At 42.0% G+C, this 25,808-nt stretch overlaps 3 protein-coding genes across 6 annotated transcripts in view; 2 read left to right on the plus strand and 1 right to left on the minus strand.

Moving 5' to 3' along the window:
* Positions 1 to 2,157: 2,157 nt before the first annotated feature.
* On the minus strand, positions 2,158 to 19,544 carry pigb (phosphatidylinositol glycan anchor biosynthesis, class B). 2 transcript variants are annotated; one of them, XM_017705026.2, is made up of 12 exons: positions 19,291 to 19,544; positions 17,440 to 17,569; positions 16,422 to 16,539; positions 15,389 to 15,493; positions 14,691 to 14,821; positions 12,328 to 12,468; positions 11,079 to 11,130; positions 10,154 to 10,365; positions 6,819 to 6,883; positions 6,484 to 6,703; positions 2,978 to 3,158; positions 2,158 to 2,402 (listed from the first exon to the last, which is right to left on the minus strand). In XM_017705026.2, the coding sequence occupies exons 1-12, from the start codon at positions 19,406 to 19,408 to the stop codon at positions 2,292 to 2,294; spliced, it is 1,584 nt and encodes a 527-aa protein (XP_017560515.1). In that variant the 5' UTR covers positions 19,409 to 19,544; the 3' UTR covers positions 2,158 to 2,291. The 2 variants fall into 2 exon arrangements, with proteins under 2 accessions (XP_017560515.1, XP_017560514.1); XM_017705025.2 differs by having other exon boundaries at positions 12,328 to 12,471.
* A 297-nt stretch (positions 19,545 to 19,841) lies between these two features.
* LOC108431682 (protein PIGBOS1) lies at positions 19,842 to 22,881 on the plus strand. 3 transcript variants are annotated; one of them, XM_017705000.2, is made up of 2 exons: positions 19,842 to 20,069; positions 22,478 to 22,881. In XM_017705000.2, the coding sequence occupies exon 2, from the start codon at positions 22,544 to 22,546 to the stop codon at positions 22,784 to 22,786; it is 243 nt and encodes an 80-aa protein (XP_017560489.1). In that variant the 5' UTR covers positions 19,842 to 20,069; positions 22,478 to 22,543; the 3' UTR covers positions 22,787 to 22,881. The 3 variants fall into 3 exon arrangements, with proteins under 3 accessions (XP_017560489.1, XP_017560488.1, XP_017560490.1); XM_017704999.2 differs by having other exon boundaries at positions 19,844 to 20,069; positions 22,475 to 22,881; XM_017705001.2 differs by having other exon boundaries at positions 19,846 to 19,969; positions 22,475 to 22,881.
* Positions 22,882 to 23,323: 442 nt separating this feature from the next.
* rab27a (RAB27A, member RAS oncogene family) overlaps positions 23,324 to 25,808 on the plus strand; it is a 38,544-nt gene continuing 36,059 nt past the window's right edge. The window contains exon 1 of the mRNA XM_017705024.2: positions 23,324 to 23,651. The gene's annotated coding sequence lies outside the window, so the exon portion shown is untranslated. The remainder of the gene's footprint in view (positions 23,652 to 25,808) is intronic.

Here is a 25,808-nt window from a genome sequence, read left to right on the forward strand (position 1 = left end):
TATTTGTACCAGTGACAGTAATATGGAATCTGATCCAAGATCAGTGCTGCTGTGTGAACACCTGCCCTGGTGTTAGGGGTGGGGATAATAGCAGTATTTTATCATTATTGTGATAATGTCACAAGCTTTTCTGAGCAGATCATGGGTATCATCAGTACTGACCGCTGCATGCTTTGTTACAAAGAGAACATAATTAGGTCTCTTTAACTGGCAGGTTGTAAAAAATACATCTGTAGTTATAGGTTTATTATTATAGTGTTTCGATAAAGCCGAGCCCCTAGTCCTGCAGACTGCTTCTACAGACATTAGTGAAAGAATGGGTCGCTCTCAGGAGCTCAGTGAATTCCAGCGTGGTACCGTGATCGGACGCCACCTGTGCAGCAAGTCCAGTCGTGAAATTTCCTCACTACTAAATATTCCACAGTCCACTGTCAGTGGGATTATAACAAAGTGGAAGCGATTGGGAACGACAGTAACTCAGCCACGAAGTGGTCGGCCTCGTAAAATGACAGAGCGGGTCAGCGGATGCTGAGGGGCATAGAGCACAGAGGTCACCGACTTTCTGCAGAGTCAATCACTACAGACCTCCAAACTTCATGTGGCCTTCAGATCAGCTCAAGAACAGCGTAGAGAGCTTCATGGAATGGGTTTCCATGGCCGAGCAGCTGCATCCAAGCCTTACATCACCAAGCGCAATGCAAAGTGTGGAATGCAGTGGTGTAAAGCGCCGCCACTGGACTCTAGAGCAGTGGAGACGAGTTCTCTGGAGTGACCAATCACGCTTCTCCATCTGGAAATCTGATGGACGAGTCTGGGTTTGGCGGTTGCCAGGAGACGGTACTTGTCTGACTGCATTGTGCCAAGTGTAAAGTTTGGTGGAGGGGGGATCATGATGTGGGGTTGTTTTCCAGGAGTTGGGCTCGGCCCCTTAGTTCCAGTGAAAGGAGCTCTTAAAGCTTCAGCACCAAGAGATTTTGGACAATTTCATGCTCCCAACTTTGTGGGAACAGTTTGGGGAGTTTGGCCCCTTCCTGTTCCAACATGACTGCGCACCAGTGCACAAAGCAGGTCCATAAAGACGTGGATGAGCCAGTTTGGTGTGGAAGAACCTGACTGGCCTGCACAGAGTCCTGACCTCAACACGATAGAACACCTTTGGGATGAATTAGAGCGGAGACTGCGAGCCAGACCTTCTCACCCAACATCAGATCAGATAAGATAATCCTTTATTAGTCCCACAGTGGGGAAATTCACAGTATTACAGCAGCGGAGTAATAGAAGTAAGGCACCCTGTAATAGAAACGGTAAACATTATAAATAATAAAAATGAAAGTTAAATCTTGACTGTTTACAACAAAATAATAATAAAGTTAATAATAAAATTAAGTTGCATAAGATCTGTATTGCACTTATGAACATATTGCACAATGAAAAATATTTGCATTCTGAATATAAGTGTATATTGTATGTGTGTGTGTGTGTGTGGTCTACTGGGAGCAGTGCTGGTTGAACAGTGTCTGACCTCGCAAATGTGCTTCTGGAAGAACGGTCAAAAATTCCCATAAACACACTCCAAACCCTTGTGGAAAGCCTTCGCAGAGGAGTTGAAGGGCGGGCCTATTCGTATGCATGTAAAGGCAAACGAGCAAATACTTTCGGCGATATAGTGAATGTGGCACTGTAGGTTCTCTTTAGTCTGTTCCCAATGATCAGATCTCAGAAAACCTGTCATGCATTGTGAAGTATCAGGTTATAAGATTTTGGAATAATGCCTATTGCTCATTCCTACCTGCTGTCGTCTAAAGCGGTGAGGTTTTGTTGATTTTTACAGTTCATAGTGAGTCCAGGTTCTAAACCACATCACCAAGTCTGTGTGAGCTTAATGAAGACCTGGGTGGTTTGAGTGGGTTTAAAAGGTGTTACTGTGGTATTTATTTATTTATTTTACAGAAACAATTTGAGCTATTTGGGTGACTGCTGACTTCAGTCCTAAACTAAAGAAGCAAAATTTGGATCTTGGTGGATCGACTCCATCTGGGGTCAGAGGAAAATCATTTGGATTGGAGTACATGGGATTTTTTGCCAACGCCGTTCCTTTAATGGTGATTTTAAAGATGTTCTTAATGTTGTATTTACTCAAGGAAAGAGATGAAATGACACCTTTTACAAAATCAACTATTTAATTAGAAAAGTTGTACAGTGTCAGTTTGAACTTTGTAAAAATTGTCAGAAAAAAAAAGAAAAAAAAAGAAAAAGCCATCAATGGTCCAGTGATTCTGCGAGCTCTTGAGCTACTGTCCGTATATCAGGATCTTCTTCCCCACCCGTCCTTCCGGGACATGAGTGTGGAATATTTCAGCTTGTTTCACATACCTGTTCCCGTCCAGAAAAGCCGAAATGTCCTACAAGGAATGGTTGGACAGAAGTAGAGTCGTTAATATAAACGATCTTCATTTGTGCTCAAGGGGGCATTTCACCAAATTTAAAAATTTCTGCAAACTTAAAAGGTTAAGACGTAAACCGTTATTCAGAGGTTCTAGAGACACTTGCAGAGTCTTAATAACCAGGAACATGAAACGACGACCATTACGCTGTCACACACGTTGTTTTGTGCTAAATTTGAGACTTATTTTTCAAGCCCATTCATGGTGGAGGGGTACATGGAGGACGTTGTGAGGCACAACAGTTCCCAAAGAATTATTTAATTTCTCCCATATTTTAATTTTCACCGTTTTTGCATAAAGCATATAAAAATACAAAGGACATGTAGGTTCACTGGTGGTTTTGAATAGTAAACGAAATGGCTAAATTTGTTGTTGTCAAGCCGACCCCTGGTTCCATTCACCACCACTGTAAGGAAATCGAGGACCCTACAATCAACCGTTCCTCAACAAGCCTGCTGTCTAAACAAGTCTCGCAGAAATCTTTAAAAATGGGTGGGGTTCCCCGGCTGCCGTCTTTTCTGATTCTTTAATACCTTCTCAAGTGGATCGAATAAGACCACGTGTGAGGGCAGAGTGGACTTGTATGGGAAGGCCATCCTGAGCCACTGGAGAGGGTCTGCGTAGAACACAGCTGCTTCCTCTACGTAGTCCTCCCTTCCTGTGAGATTTGGTGGACATTCCAGGAAGCGCAGTTTGATTGGACAGTGTAGGTGGCTAAAGGAACCATAAGAACGAGACTGAATTTATTATTGAATAATATAATTATCAAAATGACCATTTAAAGACTGTACATCAATATATTACATCGACATTGTGAAACTAGACTGGACAAACCTCACATCGCATTCCTGTTTCTGCAGTTTAACATAGGCTGCAAAATACACCCTCATATTTCTCATCAACATTAGTGTTAAAATATGGGATTTTTTCCCAGGACTTTATAACTATGGAATATTCTCATGTCCCGTCATAGTAAGTATAGAATGATCATATCGCTGCTGGTGGAATAAAACCTCATATCTCCACAGAGGTAACTTCACAAGACAAGGAAAAACATTCTTAAATTTTATTGGAAGTAAATGGAAAAAAAAACAAAACTTTTCCAATAATTTTATTCCTCATGAAATTATGACCCATAAAGGGCAACGGACCTTTTTAAACAATGTCAAAAAAATTAACGACGACAAAAACTGAGATACGAGGTTTTGGCCTGACATCAGCGATATATATTATCATTAAATAATCATAATAATCAACTGCAGATGATCTGTGTCAAATTATCATCTAAGCAGAATTTTAAAAAAATCATCAAGTCTACACTGCGCTGAATTAACCCTGGTGTTTATACTGTGTTATAATATAATATATACAATAAATTTACGTATAACAAGTACAATCATTTAAATCCTGTTTTCAGGTGGGATACCTGTGGACCTGGCTTGACACCCTCACTTGTATTTAGCAGGCTTAAGATTCTCCACAAGGAGGTGCTGTTGCCACCCTCAAGTAGCTTTTATGTGCATCAGTGAAAGGGAGGAAACCAACACGCCACTGGTGGTGTTCCCTAAATCCCTATTTAAGCTAGAGTTGCCGTAAATCGGCTGGTGAATGTGGGTAAGTAAATGTGAACAGCAGGCTTCCTTTTTAACATCATAAACTCCATGAAGTGCTGACAAAATTAACATTACTGTGATCAGAATCTCTATTGAGGAAAACTAATGAACAGCTCAAATTCTGTTTGTTCGGCCGTCAGTCTGACATTACTGCCTCATGAAAACTTGACACTGTTTTCTTTATGAAATTCTCCATATTATCTCCTCCAAGTGATCATACAGATCATTCAGTCGTGATGCTTCAGCGTTCAAAACGCAGGCTGCTGGTGATGATGCTGAACACAGCACATCATACAGTCGGCTGCAAAAGTTTGAATGCCTCGTCACATGACATGTTTTGTTGATTTTCTAAGTGAAAATAAGTGAAACACATACAAACAGGGCGTCTTCCTTCCATTTTTAGAACCCAATTTTGATTTATTTGCTGAGGTTAACAGGGAGAAAACATAAAATATTAAATGTGCAACAAATTCTGCACCACAATTTATATTTTATTTTGTCTCCTACGCTCTACGGCACTGTCAATGGAGCAGTTCCCCTCTTGTCATTGGGGTGGGACCCTCAGGGGTACATCCCAGTACCTTTAGTCAGGGAACATAACTGGACCATAATCCACTGAAATATTTTCTAAGCTGTACTGACTCCACTCACTTCGCCTCGCCTCGCCTCGCCTCGCCTCGCCTCCAGGCTTTTTATTTTATTGTTCTGTTTTAAAACATTTGGTTATGAAAAGATTCAGATTAAGTGGCCCTTATTAGTCCCACAATGGGGAAATTTCACATACACTCTAGTGAGCACACACACACACTAGGAGGCAGTGAGCACACTTGCCCGGAGCGGTGGGCAGCCCAATCCGCAGCACCTGGGGAGCAGTTGGGGGTTAGGTGTCTTGCTCAAGGACACCTCAGTCATGTGCTGCCAGCTCTGGGGATTGAACCGGCGACCTTCCGGTCACAAGACTGGTTCCCTGACCTCCAGCCCACGACTGCCCCAAAGGTACAAATATCTACTTTTCCACTAGGGAAAACTCTTGTAAGGTTCACCATTGGACCTTAAAACCGCTGTTGCACCTTTGAGGGTGCACTTACATTGTTTGTACCCTGATGAATGAATCATGTACCTGCATAGTAGGTTTATTTCTAACAGTGTAATGCACTGAATTCAGCAAATAAGCCATAACTGTGCATTAAAATGTGCAGAAGTGTGTTCTCTGTAGAGGATGTATTCACTTATCGTCACTTAAATCAACAAAACCCGTTTATTTGACCAAGGGTGCCCAGACGTTTGCACACGACTGTATGTCCAATAGCAAGCTGTTTAGGACTCATCCTTGGCATGACAAGACAAGACAAATAGAAATGAAACGCAAACATTTCTACCATTCAGGCCGGGAGTGAGAAAAGACAGAAAATAAATAAAACCGAGTTGTCAGACGATCTCTCATCGGTTTTTGCCAACAGTGACCACGAATTCAGCCAGTTTAGGTAAATAAACCCCTGGCCTGTGGGAAGAAACTCGGGAATATCATGGCTGCAAAACATGATTTACAGTGCCTTTCAACAAAAGGCCGAATGTGAGCGAAACAAAAATATCCTCGGGCATCTTCACTGCTCTCCAAGACTTTCCGAAACTGTTTATGACTCACGCAGTGGAAAAGGAGCTCTGGGGGAAGAAGAGTGGTGGAATTACCACATCCTCTCCAGACCAGAATCAGTCAGTCTCCAACTAGAATGTAAGGAGTAGTGGAATTACAAAATCCTCCACAGACCAAAATCAGTTTCCTTCTAGAAAATAAATCAAGTTACACAGTGTGAGATTTACAGAGCTTCAACAGGTATCAAGAGGTCCAGCGCAGATGTGGCCACCACTAAGTGAAGCATCCAAGCCTAACCCTTGTGGAAAGCCTTCCCGGAAGAGTTGAAGCTGTTATAGCTGCAAAGGGTGGGCCGACATCATATTAAACCCCATGGATTAAGAATGGGACATCACTCAAGTTCATATGCGTGCGAAGCCAGACGAGCGAATACTATATATACTAATATCTACCAAAGATGGTTGCTATTAAGTACTGACTTAACAGAGTGAACGAACTTTTGCACAAATGACTTTTTTATTTTTTCTATTTGGTCAACTTAAAAAAACAAAGTACATATGCATTAAATATTTTTGTTTTTAAATATGCAAGGGTTACATTTACTTCTTTTCAGTTCACAAATCACCAAAATATGTCATTTGGCCAGGGGTGCACACTTTAGGCATGAAATGTTTTGTTTATATTCATATATTATAATGTTATATATTAGATTGTTGATATTTATATTATATCAAAATGTCTTTAAAATTATGAAAAAAACCTAGTCAGGTGCGTCCATACTTCTGACTGGTCATGTATGTGGGTACCTGATACCTGGCTCCAGGTGGCTCACCTGTACAGTGGGGTGGAATGGCAGGGCATGAGGAACAGCACCTCTGGTGAAGGTGAGCTCTGCGGGTCAGTGGTGTCACACAGGTGCTGCAGGTGACCCATAACGTCCAGGACTCCTCGCTGGTGGACTAACCCAGTGTATAAAGCTGGAATCAGGTTCAGTGCCACTAACGCACCTGCAGCCGGCTTCCTCCAGGTGCGCAGCTTCACCAAAGACAGACCTGACAGACAGACAGACAGACAGACTTTATTCAAGACTGCAGTTGTTGAACTAGACTCCAATGAATGCTTCACAATTTAAAATGGCCCTAATTTTTTGGAGTTTTAAATACTTACCACAAAATATCACACAAAAAGGCAGCACAGGGTAGATGAAGCGGAACTCCTTATGGGCTAAGAAGCTGTAAGAAAATTCATACAGTATCTCAGTGAAAGGTTAGCTATAAAGTACAGTACCATACAAGTTACTCATTTTTCAGTGACAGAAATAAAACACAAATATAGGAAACATATATTTAACAAACAAATACAAGTGTGACATCAAATCTACATTTAAGCCCAGAAATATTTGGACAGTGACACAAGTTTTGGTATTTTAGCTGTTTACCAAAACATATTAAAGATAAGACTCTCAGCTTTAATTTGAGGGTAGTATTCACAACCTAATTGGAGGAAGGGTTTAGGAATTACGGCTCTTTAATATGTAGCTGCCTCTTTTTCAAGGGTCCAAAGGTAATTGGACAATGATCTCAAAAGCTATATTCGTGGGCTGCATGGGCTATTCCCTCATTAATCCATCAATTAGACAAGTAAAAGGTCTGGAGTTGATTCCAGGTGTGGCATTTGCATTTGGAAGCTGTTGCTGTGAACCCACAACATGCGGTCAAAGGAGCTCTCAATGGAAGTGAAGCAGACCATCGTTAGGCTGAAAAAAGAAGAACTCCATCAGAGAGATGGCAGAAATGTTAGGAGTGGTCAAATCAACAGTTTGTTGGTGGACGTCCACGGAAGACAACAGTGGGTGATGATCGCAGAATTCTTTCCATGGTGAAGACAATCCCTACACAACATCCACCCAAGCTAAGAAAACTCTCCAGGAAGTAGGTGCATCAGGATCTAAGTCTACCATAAAGAGCAGACTTCATGAGAGCAGATACAGAGGGTTCACCACAAGGTGCAAACCACTAATCAGCCTCAGAAATAGAAAGGCCAGATTAGACTTTGCCAAAAAACGTCTAAAGAAGCCTGGAACTTCGGGAACAGCATTCTTTGGACAGATGAAACTAAAATCAACCTGTACCAGAATGATGGGAAGAAGAGAGTATGGAGAAGGCTGGAACGGCTCATGATCCACAGCACACCACATCGTCTGTAAAACAGTGGAGGCAGTGTGATGGCACAGGCATGCACGGCTTCCGATGGCACTGGGTCACCAGTGTTTACTGATGATGTGACAGAAGACAGAAGCAGCCGGATGAATTCTGACGTGTACAGGGATAAACTCTGCTCAGATTCAACCAAATGCAGCAAGGCTGTTTGGACGTCGCTTCACACGGCAGATGGACAATGAGCCGAAACTTACTGCGAAAGCAACCCAGAGTTTTTTAAGGCAAAGAAGTGGAATATTCTGCAGTCAATCACCAGATCTCAGCCCGATCGAACATGCGTTTCACTTGCTTAAGACAAAACTTAAGGCAGAGAGACCCACAAACAAGCAACAACTGAAGACGGCTGCAGTAAAGGCCTGGCAAAGCATCACAAAAGAGGAAACCCAGCGTTTGGTGATGTCCATGAGTTCCAGACTTCAGGCAGTCATTGCCTGCAAAGGATTCTCAACAAAGTATTAAAAACGAACATTTTATTTATGGTAAAGTTAATTTGTCCAATTACTTTTGAGCCCCTGAAATGAGGAGGCTTTGTAGAAAAATGGTTGCAATTCCTAAACGTTTCATAGGATGTTTTTGTGCAACCCCTTGAATCAAACCTAAAAGTCTAAACTTCAACTGCATCTCAGTTGTTTCATTTCAAATCCAATGTGGTGGCATGCAGAGCCCAAATCATGAAGATTGTGTCACTGTCCAAATATTTCTGGGCCTAACTGTAGCATTTACTTTATCCATCCTACTTTAATTCTGCCATCCTTCCTATTTTAGACCAGCTCCAGCTGTTTCCCAAATGTTCCCAAATGAATCACTGGCATTTTGTTCCCTTTCAAACAGACACTAACATTCACACAAACATCTACCCAAACTCATCTCAACTGCCTCATGCGTTTCTTTCTCATGTGCATCTAAAATGTCTGAAGGACATGTTTCTGAGCTCAGATATAACATCATCCACCTGCATAAGGAAGGAGAAGGTCAAATATAAACGCTACAGTAAAAATGACACTCCTAACAACCACCTGGAAGAGCTGGTAGATACCAAAATTGCCCCCATCAGGTAGACAGCAGTCAAATCTCTAAGAGAGAGGAGAAAATCAAGCTGCTTCAGATCTGAAAACATCCACAGGTGTTTCTGTCCATCCTTCCACTGTGAGAAGACCACTCAGCGCTGTGGGTCTGAAAGGACGTGTAGCTGATCAAGAAGAACCTCACTGAGAAAAGGAGACGGGCACATCAAACAAAGAAGCTGAACGGTGGACTGACCACCCCAGAGTCCAGACCTCAGCACCACTGAATGGGTTTGATTAGTTCAGAAAATCATCAACTAGCTTCTAAGACTGAGCTTTGGAGGCGTGTCTACAGATTCTTTGAGGAGCTGGAAGTGAGGCTCCTGAAAAGAGTGGAAGCTGGAATAAAGGGAAACAGCTGACAGTAGATTTAGCTGTCTGTGTAAATTTTCTGTTAAATATAAGGGTGGTCTCTGACTTTTGCACAGAGATCAAAAGCATAGAGTCAAAAAAACAAACAAAAAAAAAAAAAAGAGTGGCACATGGTAGTTTTGGAGTTTTCTGCCTTATAACATATATCGCTGCTGTCAGAACAATTTTCATGACAATTTTCAGTTTTTGACATATTTTGAAAATGCCTTTTGGCTTTTAAACAGTATGTAAATTTCATGCTGAATGAACCAAAAAAAAAAAGGCGACTCAAAAGTACTTGGAAAAAAGTCTGGTTCCATTGACTTCCATTAAAAGTAAAGCATATTTTTTCCTTCTCCTGTAAAGTTAGTGGAGTAAATTTAATGGAGTAAATGGAGATCCAATGTTTCAAAAAACAGCAATATAAACATAACCCTGTTGCCGGATCAAAACCTCATATCTCCAAAATTGTAACTTTACAGGACAAGGTGAAAACATACTCTACTTTTAATGTAAGTCAATGGAACCAGACTTTTTTCCAAGTCATTTTAGGTCATTTCTTTTGGTCCATTCATCATGGAATCTACACACAATATATAGGCCTATTGGTATCTTCAAATTATGTCAAAAACTGAAAAACGTCAAAAATGGAGATACGAGATTTTGTTCCGACAGCAACGATATATAAACCACACACGGTAAGAAAAATGTATGACAGATGCCTGACGCATATTAACGGGTAAAGAGTTTTAGAGAAGAACTCTTTTGGTAGAGGGTCCAGTATTTGTTGAAGTTGTTTCTTCTGTTGCTCTGAAAACTGCAACTGACATATCGTGTGGCACTAAAAGAATCAATCCACCAACATCACCTGTAAACCAGGAGCGTCCACACGATGCTCATGAGCAGCACTCTGTGTCTCTTGGAGGCCAACGCGCATCCGTGCAGGAAGAACGGGAGGTGAGGGCCGACAACGACCACAAACCCCTGAGTGAAGTACCAGTGCCAGGGGTGCGTCCCGTAAAACTCGGCCACGTTGTGCACGACGTTGAACTTCAGAAAGTTCCACTGGACGAAGATCCACTGTGAGGATACAACAAATCTGAAGTAAGTTCTGAACTTTCCAGCGTTTCGCTGAAGTATTTCTCACTCATAGCTCAACAACAGGAGAAACTGCGGGCAAAGCGCAGGCTGTGAACTTTTAACCCGAACCACATCTGTGTTTGTGAGCATGAAAGGAGATTATGATTTGAACCAAAGTTGTTTCTTCTGAAATCTGAGAAGTTGGAACAAAGTAGTGCTACATTTAAGCAATGCTATCACAACTACTAATCCAGTGATGCTGAACATCACTGAGCTGCATTGAATCCAGTTGAACAGGACCAATGCTACTCTCAGTTGGGAAGTGTTTTTAAGTCATGATGATATCCACAATATGCTTGTGATGTAATTTATCACAATGATGATAAATATCGTTATACTGCCCAGGCCAAGTACGGTCCTGTTTTGTGGAAAGAAAGAACATTTTTCCATGTTTTTGTCATTTTTTGACATCAAAACATACTGAAAAAGTCAGAAATGCAAACTTGACCCAGTCAGTACTGAATGTAAATCATGTATTTCATTATGCAATTACATTTATAGATTAATTACATTAATTATATAATGTCATGTAAGTCAAATGTATAGCAAACCGCAAAAATACCTCCAGATATGAAGATTAAAGATCCTACATATTGCATATCCCGTCACATTGCTTAAACCATAACATCAACGTGTGACTTAAAAATCTTTACCTTGCCATAGGATGCGCAGTCTATCAGTGTCGAACACAGCAGAGTGAGAGCCCTGTGAAAGTAATATTACAGTTGAATTGCAAATTCATAAAATCACCTGAGGAAGAACATTTGTTTGACGCAGTTGTAGGCAAATGTCTGTGAGCGAGAGTAGAAATAGTTTTGCTAACTTGAGTGAAAAGTAGCAAGATTATAAAGTAGAAGTTCTGTGAGGCATCACAGCTACACATAATACTAATTCCAGGATATACCTGAGGTTGTGCTGTATTGTGAAACACTGGCGCTGGTGTGCTGCGCCCATTTGGTTCCCTAAACTTCTTAAAATGATGCGTGATAATTTTGCCATTTACAGTTTAAAACTCAAATGAACCCCGAATGCAGTGTTTTGTTTAGTTAAACTCAGTAATGAAGAACAAAGAAGCACTGACGTGTCATGGAATCGTTTTCTACACTTCAGTACTGTACTACGATCGTGTGTTGACTTATGCCGTAACAGTTATTCATAGTTCTGCCTTTGTCTTCTTAATTTTCATCATTTTTATCTAAGATTTTTAGTGACGCATTGGAAGAAATGCCACTGTAATAGGTACAAGTGAATCGCTACACTGGATACTCCATCCATCCATCTTCTAAGCCGCTTCTCCGTCAGGGTCGCGGGGGGGTGCTGGAGCCTATCCCAGTGGTCATCGGGCGGAAGGCAGGAATCACCCTGGACAGGTCACCAGTCCATCGCAGGGCAGACAGACAGACACAGACAGTCACTCACACCCAGGTGCAATTTAGCATGTCCAATTGGCCTGACTGCATGTCTTTGGACTGTGGGAGGAAACCGGAGAACCCGGAGAACATGCAAACTCCTTACAGAGAGGACCCCGGTCACCCGACCGGGGCATCGAACCCAGGCCCTCCTCGCTGTGAGGCAACAGCGCTACCCAAATTCAGCAAACGAACAGTGTTTGTGCATTACAGTGTGCGGACGTGTGTTCTCTGTGCAGGACGTGCTGATTTATTTGCACTTTTAACTAAATATGCAACTTGACCCACAAGTGTAGCCACTGTAATAACTCACAATACTTTTACTTTTGACACCTGGCGTTTAAAAGACTTTTGCTTAAGTAGAAATGCAGATTAGAGTAACTCCACTTTCAGTCCGAAGATATTTTTCGAAAAAAAAGTGTTTCTACTTTCACTCACGGACGGAACTTCCGGACTTTGTCCACCACTGGTTTCAAGAACAAGATGCGCTTACGCAACAGGAAGGCCCTGCTGAGTGATGAGCTTCAGTTTGTTCTCCTCACGCCACAGGTGATGGAGTAACAGAGGCAGCCACACGATCAAAGCTGTTGGACGAACCACGACAGCCAGAGACACCAGCGACAAGTACTTCCAGCTACTAGAGAAAACCACAGAGAAACAGAAAGATTTTGTGTTAACAGTGCAATAAACAGGACGGTACTGTCCATAAATATGAATGAATATGATGCACAATGATAGCATAAGTCTAGTGGTAATGCATGAACGCTTTGTGGGTCGACCAGGGCTCAGCAACCCAAATTTTGTCCTTGTCCACAACATTTTATGCACATTTTCTTGGCTGCAAATATGTCCCAATATGTCCTAATATGGCCTAGTATAGACTAAAACATATAAATATGAATGAAAACATGACTTGCTTTGCTCTGCTTTAAGCTTTGGCTCAGCTATAGCTGCTTTTCTCCTATCTCAGTGACGTGTACATGCACAGTGATGTTTAAAAAGCATGATCTGACCTTCTCATTACAATCACAAGGCTGTCAAGATGCATCCGATCTAGAAGTAGAAACTAATCTGTGCCGCTTTAGGTTAAGACAAGTTTATTTATATTGCGCTTTTTACAACGGGCACCGTCACAAATCATCTTTTTGCAGAAAAATCCGGGTCCAAGCCCCCATGAGCAAGCCAAAAGCAACAGTGGCAAGGAAAAACTCCGCAAGAGAAACCTTGAAAACTTCTGTACAGTACTGTGCAAAAGTCTTGGGCACCCAAGACACATTTCCAAAATCTATTTATTTGTGTAGTTTGTGTTTATTTGCTGAGAAAAGTGTTAATATTTGAAGAAAATTTATAGAACATTAATTAATAATGATTTACATATGTGTGTGTGTGTATATATATATATATATATATATATATATATATATAATAAATAGTGATGTTCTGGATGTTGGTGTGTTTGTTTACCCATCTCCAAGCCTCCCCTTCAGGAAGTCCAGTATTATATGTAGTTAAAAAGCAGCTCCTGGTTTGACCAATCAGTGCTTCAGCAAATTGAGCTCATGATGTAATTGATGATATTAACGAGTCTCTGTGGCGGCTGTGAAGGCGTCGAGGAAAAATATGGACCCGAGAAATTCTTGTTACTTTTTATTGTTTTTGTGTTTATTTGAATTATGAATACGACTTTATTCTAATGTATATTGTGATCAACTCACTGCTGAGGTCAACTGGTTAAAATTTGCTTAGATGCCTAAAACTTTCCCGCAGTACTGTATGTAATGCAAACACAGGCAAAGTTACGTGGAGCATTCGCAGGGACTTTAAATATTTACAGAGAGAATGAACAAAAGCCAGGCCTCAACTTCTAATAGTACAGTAGTGCCCGTCTCTGCTGGAAAAAGTTGGTGGCCCAAGAATTTCACCAGGCCCCACAGTGCACACATTCACCCACCCACCAAAATGCAAGAAACCATATAAAGAATACAACTAATACTACATCATCGTTCTGGATTCATTCACACCCAAAATAGCTTCATTTCTTAAAGGGCCCATAGCATGTAAATCTGGCCTCGCTCTCGCTGGGTGGGTGGGATGCCCCACATCTCCCCCATCACTCAGCACGTTGCTAGTCAGTGCAGACGTCTGTTAGCTGATAACAGAACTGACGGGTGGGCCTTTCATCCGAGCGCAATCGGCTGTCCAATGACGTGTTAGCTGCAGTTCCAAAAGACGTGGTTGTGGTTCACAGGTCTGTTCTAGCTTTCACTCTCCTAGCACTAGTGGTGCTGTCCTAACTAGTGGGTGGCATTGTATACGACTACATTGGGTAGAAAACTGGGGAAAAGGTTTCCAGCTCTACCATTCCATCCCAAAACTACGCTGCAAATACAATCTCTTTGGAATATTTTGCTTTTGTGATGTCACAAATACTAATGTATTAAGTTACATCTGCCTATTCTATCTATAGCAGTTTAGCTCCTCCCATTGAGTTGGGTTTCAGGCCATACTGATATTCCGTACAGCCAATCAGAACAGAGGTCATTTACATATATTAGGCTTAAATGCAGACCAATAAAAAAACCATCCTGCTCTTAGTGATAGAGAGGCTGGGAATTTTTATTATGACTAAACTTGGTACATGAACTCACACAAACAATACAAGTGGACATCAGGGGGGGAATAAAAATAAAATGCAAGAAAAATGTAAGTTGTGGGCCCTTTAAATCTGCAATGGCCAAAACGCCATTGCATCAATACCGATGTCACAACAATGTCAGCAACACAAACGGTTTTGTACAGCAGCCACACTAAAGGTTACTGTCTGCGCTGACGTTGTGAAACTCAGTGTGTCCAGACCTGTTTTGTGTCTTGGTGCCGTGCAGAGGGTAGTAGCAGAGAGCCAGAACAGTGAGCGTGGTCTCCATGCTGTTGCTAAGGGTGCGGGTGCAGCAGTACCAGGTGAACCACGAGCACAGCTGACAGAAATACTGGAGACACAAACAGAACAAAACATAAACAAAACAAAAGAACAATTCAGTACAGCGGAATTACAAGGATGCTTTGGACATGTTCTTCAACGTGGGTAGCTGATCTCACAAACTACAGGCCATGCAATCGGTTATACCACCACATACAATAACATGCAAAAGTCTGGCTGACAAAATGACACGTCTTGTTGATTTTCTAAGTAAAAATAAGCCAAACATGTAACTTAACCAGCGATGTTCAAACGTTTGCATAGGACTGCAACAACAAGCTTACTGTTCACTGCTCAGCTCATTTGCATAGTTTCGCCAGTTCTTCTCTTGCCACATTATAGGATGTTATGACACATTCTGTTCTGAAATATACAGCATATGATTTAACACCTTTCTGGACATATTATATATAACACTTGACCACTGGAAGGCCACAGTAAGCGCAGTGATATTAGCAAATGAGCTGAACAGTCAGTTAATATGTCAACATACCCCCCAAGTCTATTCTGACCCATGCAGTGCAGGAGTCCTTATAAAGAACGGCCAGACCTTAAAAAGAAACAGAAATTCTCTTACCGTCCATTTGGCTACATCTGGACTCTCCCACCTCCGAACGAGGTCATAGAGCTTGGCGTCAGCAAACGCTGCAAGAAGCGCTTGCAGAACTCGAGGCAGCAGGATCTGCAAAACAAACCTAAAACATGATTCTGTTCGTGTGCAAATTAAGGCTGTCCATCGTTACAGTCGTTATAGTTCGCATATAGAAGCTAAGCTAAGCGGAAGAGCCCGTTTTGAATGGTTTTTGTGACGTCACAAAAAACCAACACATATATAACAAGCACATCAAGCCAAGTCAGCTTTATTGTCAGTACTACAATATGTACAGGATATACAGTGTACTCTCAGCACCCGCGGTGTAACAATAACATTAAATAGACAGTAAACAGGAAAAGTGTGAATTTATATAGACACACAAAAAAAAACACTAAACACTAATCGTAAAAATAAACATTAATTGTAGAAAAATAGAATAATAAAAAATAATAGAAGAGGTGCTGAAATGAACACTAATGTGAGATAAGGCACATACAGATTAAGGTCTGTGGGTATAAACAGTGCAAATCTAAACAGTAGTGCAGTTATAATGAGCTCAGTACTGGGGAGTGGGGGTCCCCAATACCGAATACATATATATCAGCTATAGCAGTTTAGCTCCACCCATTCACACTGAAGTTATAAGGGGTGTGTCAGCCCAGGCTTCTTTTTGAAAGAGGTGCAATACAGGGCAGCCAATCAGAACAGAGCTCATTTACATAGATCAGTCTTGAAGGCATGCAAATAGCCTGTTTAATGCTACAGTTTAAAGAGAAAAAAAACACGTGAACACATTTATGTCCAATTCTTTGCTACTGTTTTTTCATAAAGTCCTTCTAGAGCCTTGCTTGTTTACCTTTTTCTCAATACTGTATTTTTGCAATGTTTGAAATAACTACACTTTTATTGTTTTGAAATAAACAATAGTTTACTTGCCTACCAGCATAACTGATAGTGACAGCCCTGCTGCTAATGCATCTGTCTGCATTGGTGCAACATGCTGAGGACCACTTACCAATAGCTGAACCGTATCATAATGCAGCAGGTCCAGAATCTTGTACAGTAGAGCAAAGAGGAGCGGGTAGGAGTAACCTCGGATACCCTCCTTCCACTCCCAGGTTTCATAGCCATACTTAAGAACACAAGTCAAGGGTTTAAAGACATAGAAAAGAAAAACTGGATGTTCAATTCATTTGACATAATTCATAATTATTTTATATGCTAACAATTATGCTAAATACACACACACATACACACACACACACACACACACACACACACACACACACACACACACATATATATATATATATATATATATATATATATATATATATATATATATATATATATATATATATATATATATATATATATGTATATGTATTTAGAGTGTATTTACAGAGTACAGTAATATACAGAGAATAAAAACAGCCCAGGTATCAAAATTTGTCTTTCTGGCCCAGTATACAGCTGTATCCTCAGTCCAGATGTGGCCCACACACTGTAAAGTGTGTAGAATTAAAGGATATGGCCCAAATCTGGTCCTAATCTGGCCCAACTACATTGCTAGTCCACAATACTTATGCCAGAATTGTCCCACATATGCAGACACAAGGCAAAACGGTATGAAGCTGTCCAGGATCTGGCGCTATACTGGCCCACATGCCAAACATCTACCTGGTAGTCAATCAACATTCACACAGGAAAGCCAGAATCGGCCCAAAACTGCCTGCAATCTGGGGACACATCAAACTTTTTTCCAGAAGTTTCAATTATTTAAGCTAAAAAATTACAAACACTTTATTGCATACTATACTACCGTTATTACACTCGATTCTAATTGATTTGGGTATTTCTAAACAAAATTAATGCATGAATTATCCGCCATCTATCAATGCATCACTATGCAGCCATACATTTTACACCACTAGCAAAAGAGTTCTTCATGTAAAAATATCACTAAATTTATTTGACTTAGATACGATGTGCATGTTACAAGGCCTGCGGTGAGCCAGCAGTTGAGAGGATATTTGAAGACCATTCGATGGGAGACTTCCAGGGACTGCCAGTATTCATCTGGGACAAAGCTGGTCTGGACCAGGAAGCAGTTAACGAGGCGAAATATCACAGAGAAAACCGTTACGCTGACCCCAAAGACACCTGTGATGATGGAAAAAAAAACAGTGACTTCTGCTGTTTACCACTGAAATAGCTGTGCAGCAGGTGTCACACACTGCTCTATACTGCTCACAACAGCAGATAAGCCAGTTCAATAGGAGGAGAGGTAAAGGACATCAACACTGATCAACTCCACTCTAACCAAAAGTGAGTAAATTGCAATGTAACATGCTTCATTCACGTGGAACCGATGCAGAACTTTGATTTAAGTGAACTCAGACTTTTTCAAGCACACAATCATCCTTAGAGTCCTTAGAGCACTAAGCAAATCTTGACTGCGAGCCACTGAGCTAGAGGCTGACTAACATGTAGTGTAGTGGGTAACACCTCTGCCTTCCACACTGTAGGCTGGGGTTCGATGCCCCGCTTGGGTAACCACCCTACACTATACCAGTAAGGGTCCTTGGACAAGACTCCAAACACCACCTCGGCCTACCTGTGTAAAATGATCCGATTGTAAGTCGCTCTGGATAAGAGCGTCAGCCAAACGCCATAAATGTAAAATTAATAAATGAAAAATATGTCTGTGGTGCTAGCTAGCATTAGCCACATAGGCTAGCATTGTCCTCAGTTTTGCGATTTGTTAAATGAATCATTCAGCAAAGGAAAACAAATCTAACAGTCTGCCCCCGAAGTACTGGAGCCAAAATTCAACCTTCAAGATATATTCAGGTTTTCAGTTTTTAAATCAGGAAATCTCACTTTAGACTACAGACGACTGCGGGACCTGTTCAAATGGTCAGTAGGTATGTTTACAGCAGATGTGGTTACCGGTTATTTTTCATTTTGTCCACAGTGGCCACTTACGGAGCCCCTAAAATGACACGGTGATTATTTTTAATAAGACGTGGCTATACTAAGGTCAATTATTAATGTACGGAGGGCACAAATGACTATTTTGAGGTCACAAGTTAATATAATGAGGCCACAAATGACTATATCAAAGCCAAAAATGACTATACTGAAGCCACAAATTACTATATTGGGCCACATATTTTAATATACTGAAGCCATGAATTATTGAGGCCATAAAAGAATTTTTTGAGGCCACAAATTACTATACTCAGCCACAAATTACTATACTCAGCCACAAATTACTATACTGAGGCTACAAACTACTATACTCAGCCACAAATTACTATACTGAGGCCACAAATGACTATATCAAGGCCACAAACTACTATACTGAGGCCACAAACTACTATACTGAGGCCACAAATTACTATACTGAGGCCACAAACTACTATACTGAGGCCACAAATTACTATATCAAGGCCACAAACTACTATACTGAGGCCACAAATTACTATACTGAGGCCACAAATTACTATACTGAGGCCACAAATTACTATACTGAGGCCACAAATTACTATACTGAGGCCACAAATGACGATATCAAGGCCACAAACTACTATACTGAGGCCACAAATTACTATATCAAGGCCACAAACTACTATACTAAGGCCACAAATTACTATACTGAGGCCACAAACTACTATACTGAGGCCACAAATAACGATATCAAGGCCACAAATTACTATACTGAGGTTATGACGTACTATACTGACAGCGCAAATGTATCTATTTAGGCCACAATATACGAGAAATTGAATTCAGTATGATAACCTGTGGCCTGAATGTATTAACTCGTGGCCGCGTGTTGCTAAAGCTTTGTTAACAGCAGTGCGGCGCGTGAGTCTCACCGCGCTCCCGCCACCCCGCGGGCTTTTTACTGTACAGCTTCGACTTCCGGGTCCGCAGCTTTACAGGCTCGGCTGAGCCGGACACCCCGAGCGGAGCACGAGCCCGGACCCTCTCCATCACTGCGGGCAGCTTCAGCCCTCACCATGCCGCAGGCACTGACCGCAGGCACTGACCGCAGGCACTGACCGCAAACTTCACAGCAACGCTCCGCCGAAACTCCGCAACACCGCGCTGCACTTCCGTGTTTGGGTCGTGACGTCACGCTGGACTTTTAAAAATAATAATTTTTTAAAAAGTAATAAAAATAAATAAATAAATTAAAAAAACAAACGTACTATATATAGAGTTATTAAATGTATTAAATTATGTGCACGTCAAAACATCAAAATATGTTTGATATTTTGGAAACGTTTTGAAATGTTTATAAATCCTACGTCACGTATGTAGAGATATTCCCTCACAGACGCACGAGAGTGTTGAAAATGAGACGTCATAAGCCATAAATGCTGTTATTTACGCTAATGTTAAACATTCGTGTGTCCCCTCCCTCCCGCCGTACGTCAGCGCGACCCTTCCGTCGGAGGTGTGAGAGGAAGAGGAGCAGCGGCGCCGATTAAACCCGGTTGTTTATCGTGGTGCTGCTGGTCCGGCGCTGTTACTGCTGTGGTCAGTCGGAAGGTCAGTCGGAAGGTCCGTCTCTGCGGTGCGCAGCACTTTCAGCGTGTCGTCCTTTGCAGCTGCAGCGGCGGTTTTGTTGCCTTGAGCGCAGTGAATGTGGGTAAGTGAAGGGCGCGATGAGCCGTTGGAGTCACTGAAGGACAAGCCCACCTAAAACGATTCACATTCGAGTTCATTAGAGCACTTATAGGGTGGTGGAACCCCGTATAAATCAAAATAATGCGTGGCCACGCCTTATGAACGCGTATGAACGAGATCCTAATGCGTGGCCACCACTTAATCATCACATTCCCATGCCTTACTAAGCCCCGCTGGTGACATCCTGTATAAATAAAAATAATGCGTGGCCATGACTTAGACAGGCGCGGGAATGAGATGATTACATGGTGGCCATGACTTAGTAAGGCGTGGGAATGAGATGATTACATGGTGGCCATGACTTAGTAAGGCGTAGGAATGAGATGATTATGTGGTGGCCATGACTTAGTAAGGCGTGGGAATGAGATGATTACGTGGTGGCCATGACTTAGTAAGGCGTGGGAATGAGATGATTACGTGGTGGCCATGACTTAGTAAGATGTGGGAATGAGATCGCAGTTTAGTAAGTCGTGGCCACGCATTAGGATCTCGTTCCCATGCTTTACAAAGTCGTGGCCAACACAATCATCTCATTCCCGCGCCTTACTAAGTCGTGGCCACATGTTATTTTTATTTATACAGGATGTCACCAGGGGGCTCTGTATTAGAGCAATTCTACAGTGGTGACATCCTGTATAAATAAAAATAATGTGTAGCCACAGCTTATTAACACGTGGGAACGAGATCCTAATGCGTGGTCACGGGAATGAGATGATTAAGTTGTGGCCATGCATTAGGATCTCATTCCCATGCTTTACTAAGTCATGTCCACCACGTAATCATCTCATTCCCACAACTTATTTTTATTTATACAGGATGCCACCAGCAGAGCGGGGCTCTAGTGTTTTTCATAGTGTGTAGTTTTTTTAAAAGTCATTGTAAAAGCCTCGCGTAGACGCTAGAACCCTCTGTAGAACGAGACTACGAGACTAACGGTGTTCTCCAGGGGTCTTTCAAATCTAGGGGGGTATTTCACAAAGGACAGTCCTCATTTTTGGGCTTGAGCTGTCTGGCTGACCGAGAAATCCAACATGAGGATATTTATGGTTATTGTGATCAAATGCCTCACTATTGATCACAGGTGTCGCGCGTATTGGCAGCGCTTAAACGCACCAGCTCAGCGTTTGATTGGATTTACTGCAGCGCCGTGTGTGAAATGTTGAATCCGTAGGTTTTTTAAAGTCCATGTTTAAAATGTGAGTTTACTTCGTCTGAAAAGAATATCCCGTTTTTCACCCACCTCTGTTTATAATCGACCCCATGGTCATTATGTTTGGGGAGATTTGATGACTCCCATTGATTTAAAGCAGAATTCCACTGAGGAACTCCAGAATTGTTCACAGTGGTGCTGCTAGGAACCAGATGTCCATCCATGAAAGCTACTTCACGGAAAGTTACTACATAAAATGGTTTCAGACGTTGTTTTACAAAAGTTTAGAGAAGGTTCTGGCCTAAAGCGTGTTTATTATAATCCATAGTGGAGAGGAACGTTTACAGGATTTGGCTGACACTCTTATCCAGAGCGACTTACAATTGGATCATTTTACACAGGGAGGCCAAGGTGGTGTTAGGAGTCTTGCCCAAGGACTTATTGGTATAGTGTAGGGTGCTTACCCAGGTGGGGGATTGAACCCCAGCCTATTTTCTAAGCCGCTTCTCCGTCAGGGTTGCGGTGGGGGTGCTGGAAACTCCACACAGAGAGGACCCCGGTCACCCGGCCGGGGAATTGAACCCAGGCCCTCCTCGCTGTGAGGCGACAGCGCTACCCACCGCGCTATTATTATTATTTAATTATTATTATTATTAAAAACACGTGTAGGTTCTCTGGTGGTTTTGATAGTAAAATGTCTATATCTGTGTTGTGGTCATCGTGACGCCCGGTTCCCATCACCACCACTGTAAAGATGTCAGAGGGCATACATTTCTTTACGCTGAGCTGTTTAACATCAGAGCACTCTGAATGGCTGGGTGCTTGTCTCATTGAGTGAATTAGGCAGGAATTTTGATTAAAAAGACTGATATTCTCCTTTAAGTGTGTGTAGTGATGTGACTCCGTACATCATTGCTTTCCACTTTCCTTCCTTGCATGAGTGAATTTGTACCATTTGATTAAATCAAACACCAAAAAAAAAACTGGGAAAAAATCCTTTTTTTTTAGGGAAAATTGTTGGATTATTCCTTTAAATCAAGAATAGAAAGAGGCCCGTTTTAGGTTTGGTGGATCGCTAATGGTTCTCTCACAAGTTCTCTTCATCTGTAGCGCAGTAGTGGTTGCAGCTCTCGGTACTGAGGAGCTGACTGTACTGATCTGTATTCACTTGAAAGCTTTCAGTTGAGTTCTTTTAATCAGCGCATCTGTTCTCTCAGCAGTGCGATTGGGACGGAACCAGAGAAGATTCTGTTATGGACTGAGGAGCTTCATCTAAACTCCTCGTCATGCTTCCAAGGCGGATACCATTCAATCAGATCGCATTTGCCACACTGGTCGGGGTGGGAGGGGGCATCTATATCTACAGGCCCATGTTTGAGCCTCCGAGAAAGCCCACAAGCGCGGCAGATCACCAGGATGTCCAAACAGAAAAGGACGGACAGGATGCCGGTGGACGAGAGACGATGGCCAGACAAGCAGCTGGTGCAGCACATCCAGGAGCAGAAAACACAGTGCCTGACAACCGATGATCATCATCGTATCACCATTACATTGATTCAGTTAATGCGCACGTGATCATTGTGTCCATGCTTCTCAATAAAATCCTTAGTTTTTTTTATAAAAATGACCCTCTGTTGATTTATGCAGCTTTTACAGAGCTCAGCCACAAGATGGCACTGTTATGTTGGCAAAAAAAGAAGGAAAAAAAGACTGAACTGATGTCAGTCCTTAGTTTTAGTTATTTCGACATTTCCCTGCTTGCATTATAATCTATTAACGTTTAATTCTGTGAGACGCACAGTGTTCAGTGTACATGTTCACTAGAAAAACGCACAGTTCTTCATTACAAACAGTTTAAAACATGCTGTAATTTCCTTAATCCGAAAGTTTAGAGGCTTTCGTGGCTGTTTTCGTCCAGTTTTTAAAGTCTTCAAGTCGGGGTCTTTTCTGAGTGTCTTTTCTGAGGGTCCTTTCTGCCCAACATCCTGGAAGAGGGGAGGTGTAGCGGTTATATTTTTTTCCCACCCGTATTGCGCATCCTCACAAGCTGACAGCTTGACGTAGCCAATCGCGGCGCAGGAGGACCCGCTCCACGAGCCAATCGCAGTGAAGTGAGGCGGGGCTTTCCGGAATACGGGTGGGAAAAGAAATAACGCTGAACGGGAAGTTCTGCTGCTGCTGCTGCTGCGTCGTCAACTCAGACAGACTTCCAGCCGTGTGGACTTCAATGTAGGCTGTGCTGAAGCTCCAGGGAAAGTTCTGCTGGCCAGAAAGTGTCCTAAAGTTCCTCGCTAATACTCAGCATATAGTCCTGAACAGCTGTGGCTCGGGTTTATACAGGAAAACCGCGTTTTCGTCTCCAGTAATATCGACTAATTGACTAATTGAAGCCTGGTAAGTTCATTTCTTCTACACTTGGTGCTATTAGGGCTTAAGGTCGTCCGTTTGAGCGGTCCCGTGCTGCTGTGATGGGTTGAACATCTCAGCTGCATTGCTTTGGTTCACTTTAAAGCCGTAAGACTTTCCAGGCCACGCTCTCGCCAGCTTCTTACCCGAATTTTCTCGTTCCACCTTAAGCAGTGCAGCAGTTACAGTCAGGCTGCGCCATTTAAGGTGGACCGGGGGTAAATTCCAACGAGAAGGAGCCGAATAGGAAGCCAGCTTCCAGACCTTGGTTACACATGGTTGTAACATGGATTGATGTTCAGTAAAGCGCAGTAATGGGCAAACCTGAGGTCCTTTTACAGTACAAAGCTTTATGTCCTTCTACAGGTGTGTGTCCCTTCATGTGTCATCAGACACGTGGCTTCCTCAAGTTGGAACTCTTGCCGTATGTTGGCACATTTTAAAGGCAGAATCCACCGATTTTCCAAACTTTCTGCATGACTGAAGCATTAAGAACTCCCTCATTTGTAAACATAAGTCATTCAGAGTGGTTTGGTGTTATAAACTATGCTCTAGAGAAACTTCCAGATGTAAGAGTGGTTTACAGTGGTGGTGATGGGAACCAGACGTCTAAAGCTGCCTTACACAGCCCTGCAGCTATTACATGAAATCAGTTTGGCCCAGGTTAAATTGTATTGTATTGTATTTATAAAGCATTCATACACGCAGTGTTATGTGCACGTGGTTATATGGCAACTTGTGGTTTCCGGAGAGTAAATAAAAGAGGTTTATGTGTTGCGACCCCTGGTTCCTATCACCACCACTGTCATCGGGGTCTCTACGATGAACCATTTCATGCCAGACCGCTCTGTTTACCTCTCCGCCACGGATTTATGCAGAAATGTTGAAACTTTGGTGGAGTTCCCCTTTATTAGAGATTTGCATTTATTTACATAATGCAAATGGGCCCTGTGGCCCCTGACCTATACTGTTATTTCATTCTGGCCTCTTCTAATAGGAGCTCAAGCTGGCGTCCCGTGGTATACGGGCGTGTGCGAAAGTTTAGGCGCCCCTGTTCAGCTGACACGTTGATTTTGTGAGTGTGAAAATGAGTGAACAAAGCGCACATTTCAGTGCACAGTAACTATTTATTTGCTGAATTGAAAAGGGGGGGGGGTTAAAACATAGAACGTGCCCTGTGCAAATGTTGTGGTGCAATAATTCATGTATTTTTTTTTCTTCAATATGTTAAAATCTGGCGCTGAAAAGGCGCCTTTGTTACAAAATTGCAATACATGCCGTTTCACCAGGGGTGTTAAACCCTTTGCGTATGACCGTAGGCCTCATAATCCTCATGCTGGAGAATGAAGATTAGACCTAGACTGTCACACGCAGCCTAAGGAAATGTGTAAGTCTTCCTCTGTTAGCTAAGTGTTCGGAACGGAAAGGAACTTGTTTTCTCTGTGTAATTGTATGGTTTCTTCTTTCCTGTGTAATAAAGGCAGAACAGTGTGAAAACATCTTCTACTTGAGCTTTATTTGATATACGTTGACAAGTGTTCAGTATAACAGAAACAGTTTAACGTAATTTGATAGTGTAATTGAAGTACATCAGATAATAGTCAATTTATTAGATCTTTATATTTGCATACATGCATTATGCATTAAAATATGCCGCCGTCACGAACAGAACCAAGTCTCTCCGTTTTCGTAGGGGTGTATTTTATTTTATTTGAAAGTGGCAGGTGTTTCATGATGAGTTGATTCTGCAGGATAGGCTCTGGTAGGGCTGGGCAATATGACAGCATTTATCGTTATTGTGATAAATTATATCACAACATTCTTTTCTGGGCATATGGTGGATATTGTCTGTATTGATAAACAGTCCCAACTATATGTTTGATTAAAATGAGAGCATAATTAGTCCAGTTGAACTGGACTTGAGTTGCAGCTCAGTGTGTGAAATGTTGGCTGAAAATCATGGGCCTTGTTCACCAAAACGGGTTCTTAAAGCACGGAACTGTTCACGCACTCGTGCTCTTGAGTGTGTCGATTCCGTTCTTACCTAAGAACAAACGTGAAAACACTGGTGAATGTCAGATTCATCGTGAAAAGCTGGTTTTATAAAGAAATCCTTCTGGGTCGTGGGGGGTGCTGGAGCCTATC

Source organism: Pygocentrus nattereri, chromosome 7, assembly GCF_015220715.1.
Source record: "Pygocentrus nattereri isolate fPygNat1 chromosome 7, fPygNat1.pri, whole genome shotgun sequence".
Taxonomy (NCBI): Eukaryota; Metazoa; Chordata; class Actinopteri; order Characiformes; family Serrasalmidae; genus Pygocentrus; species Pygocentrus nattereri.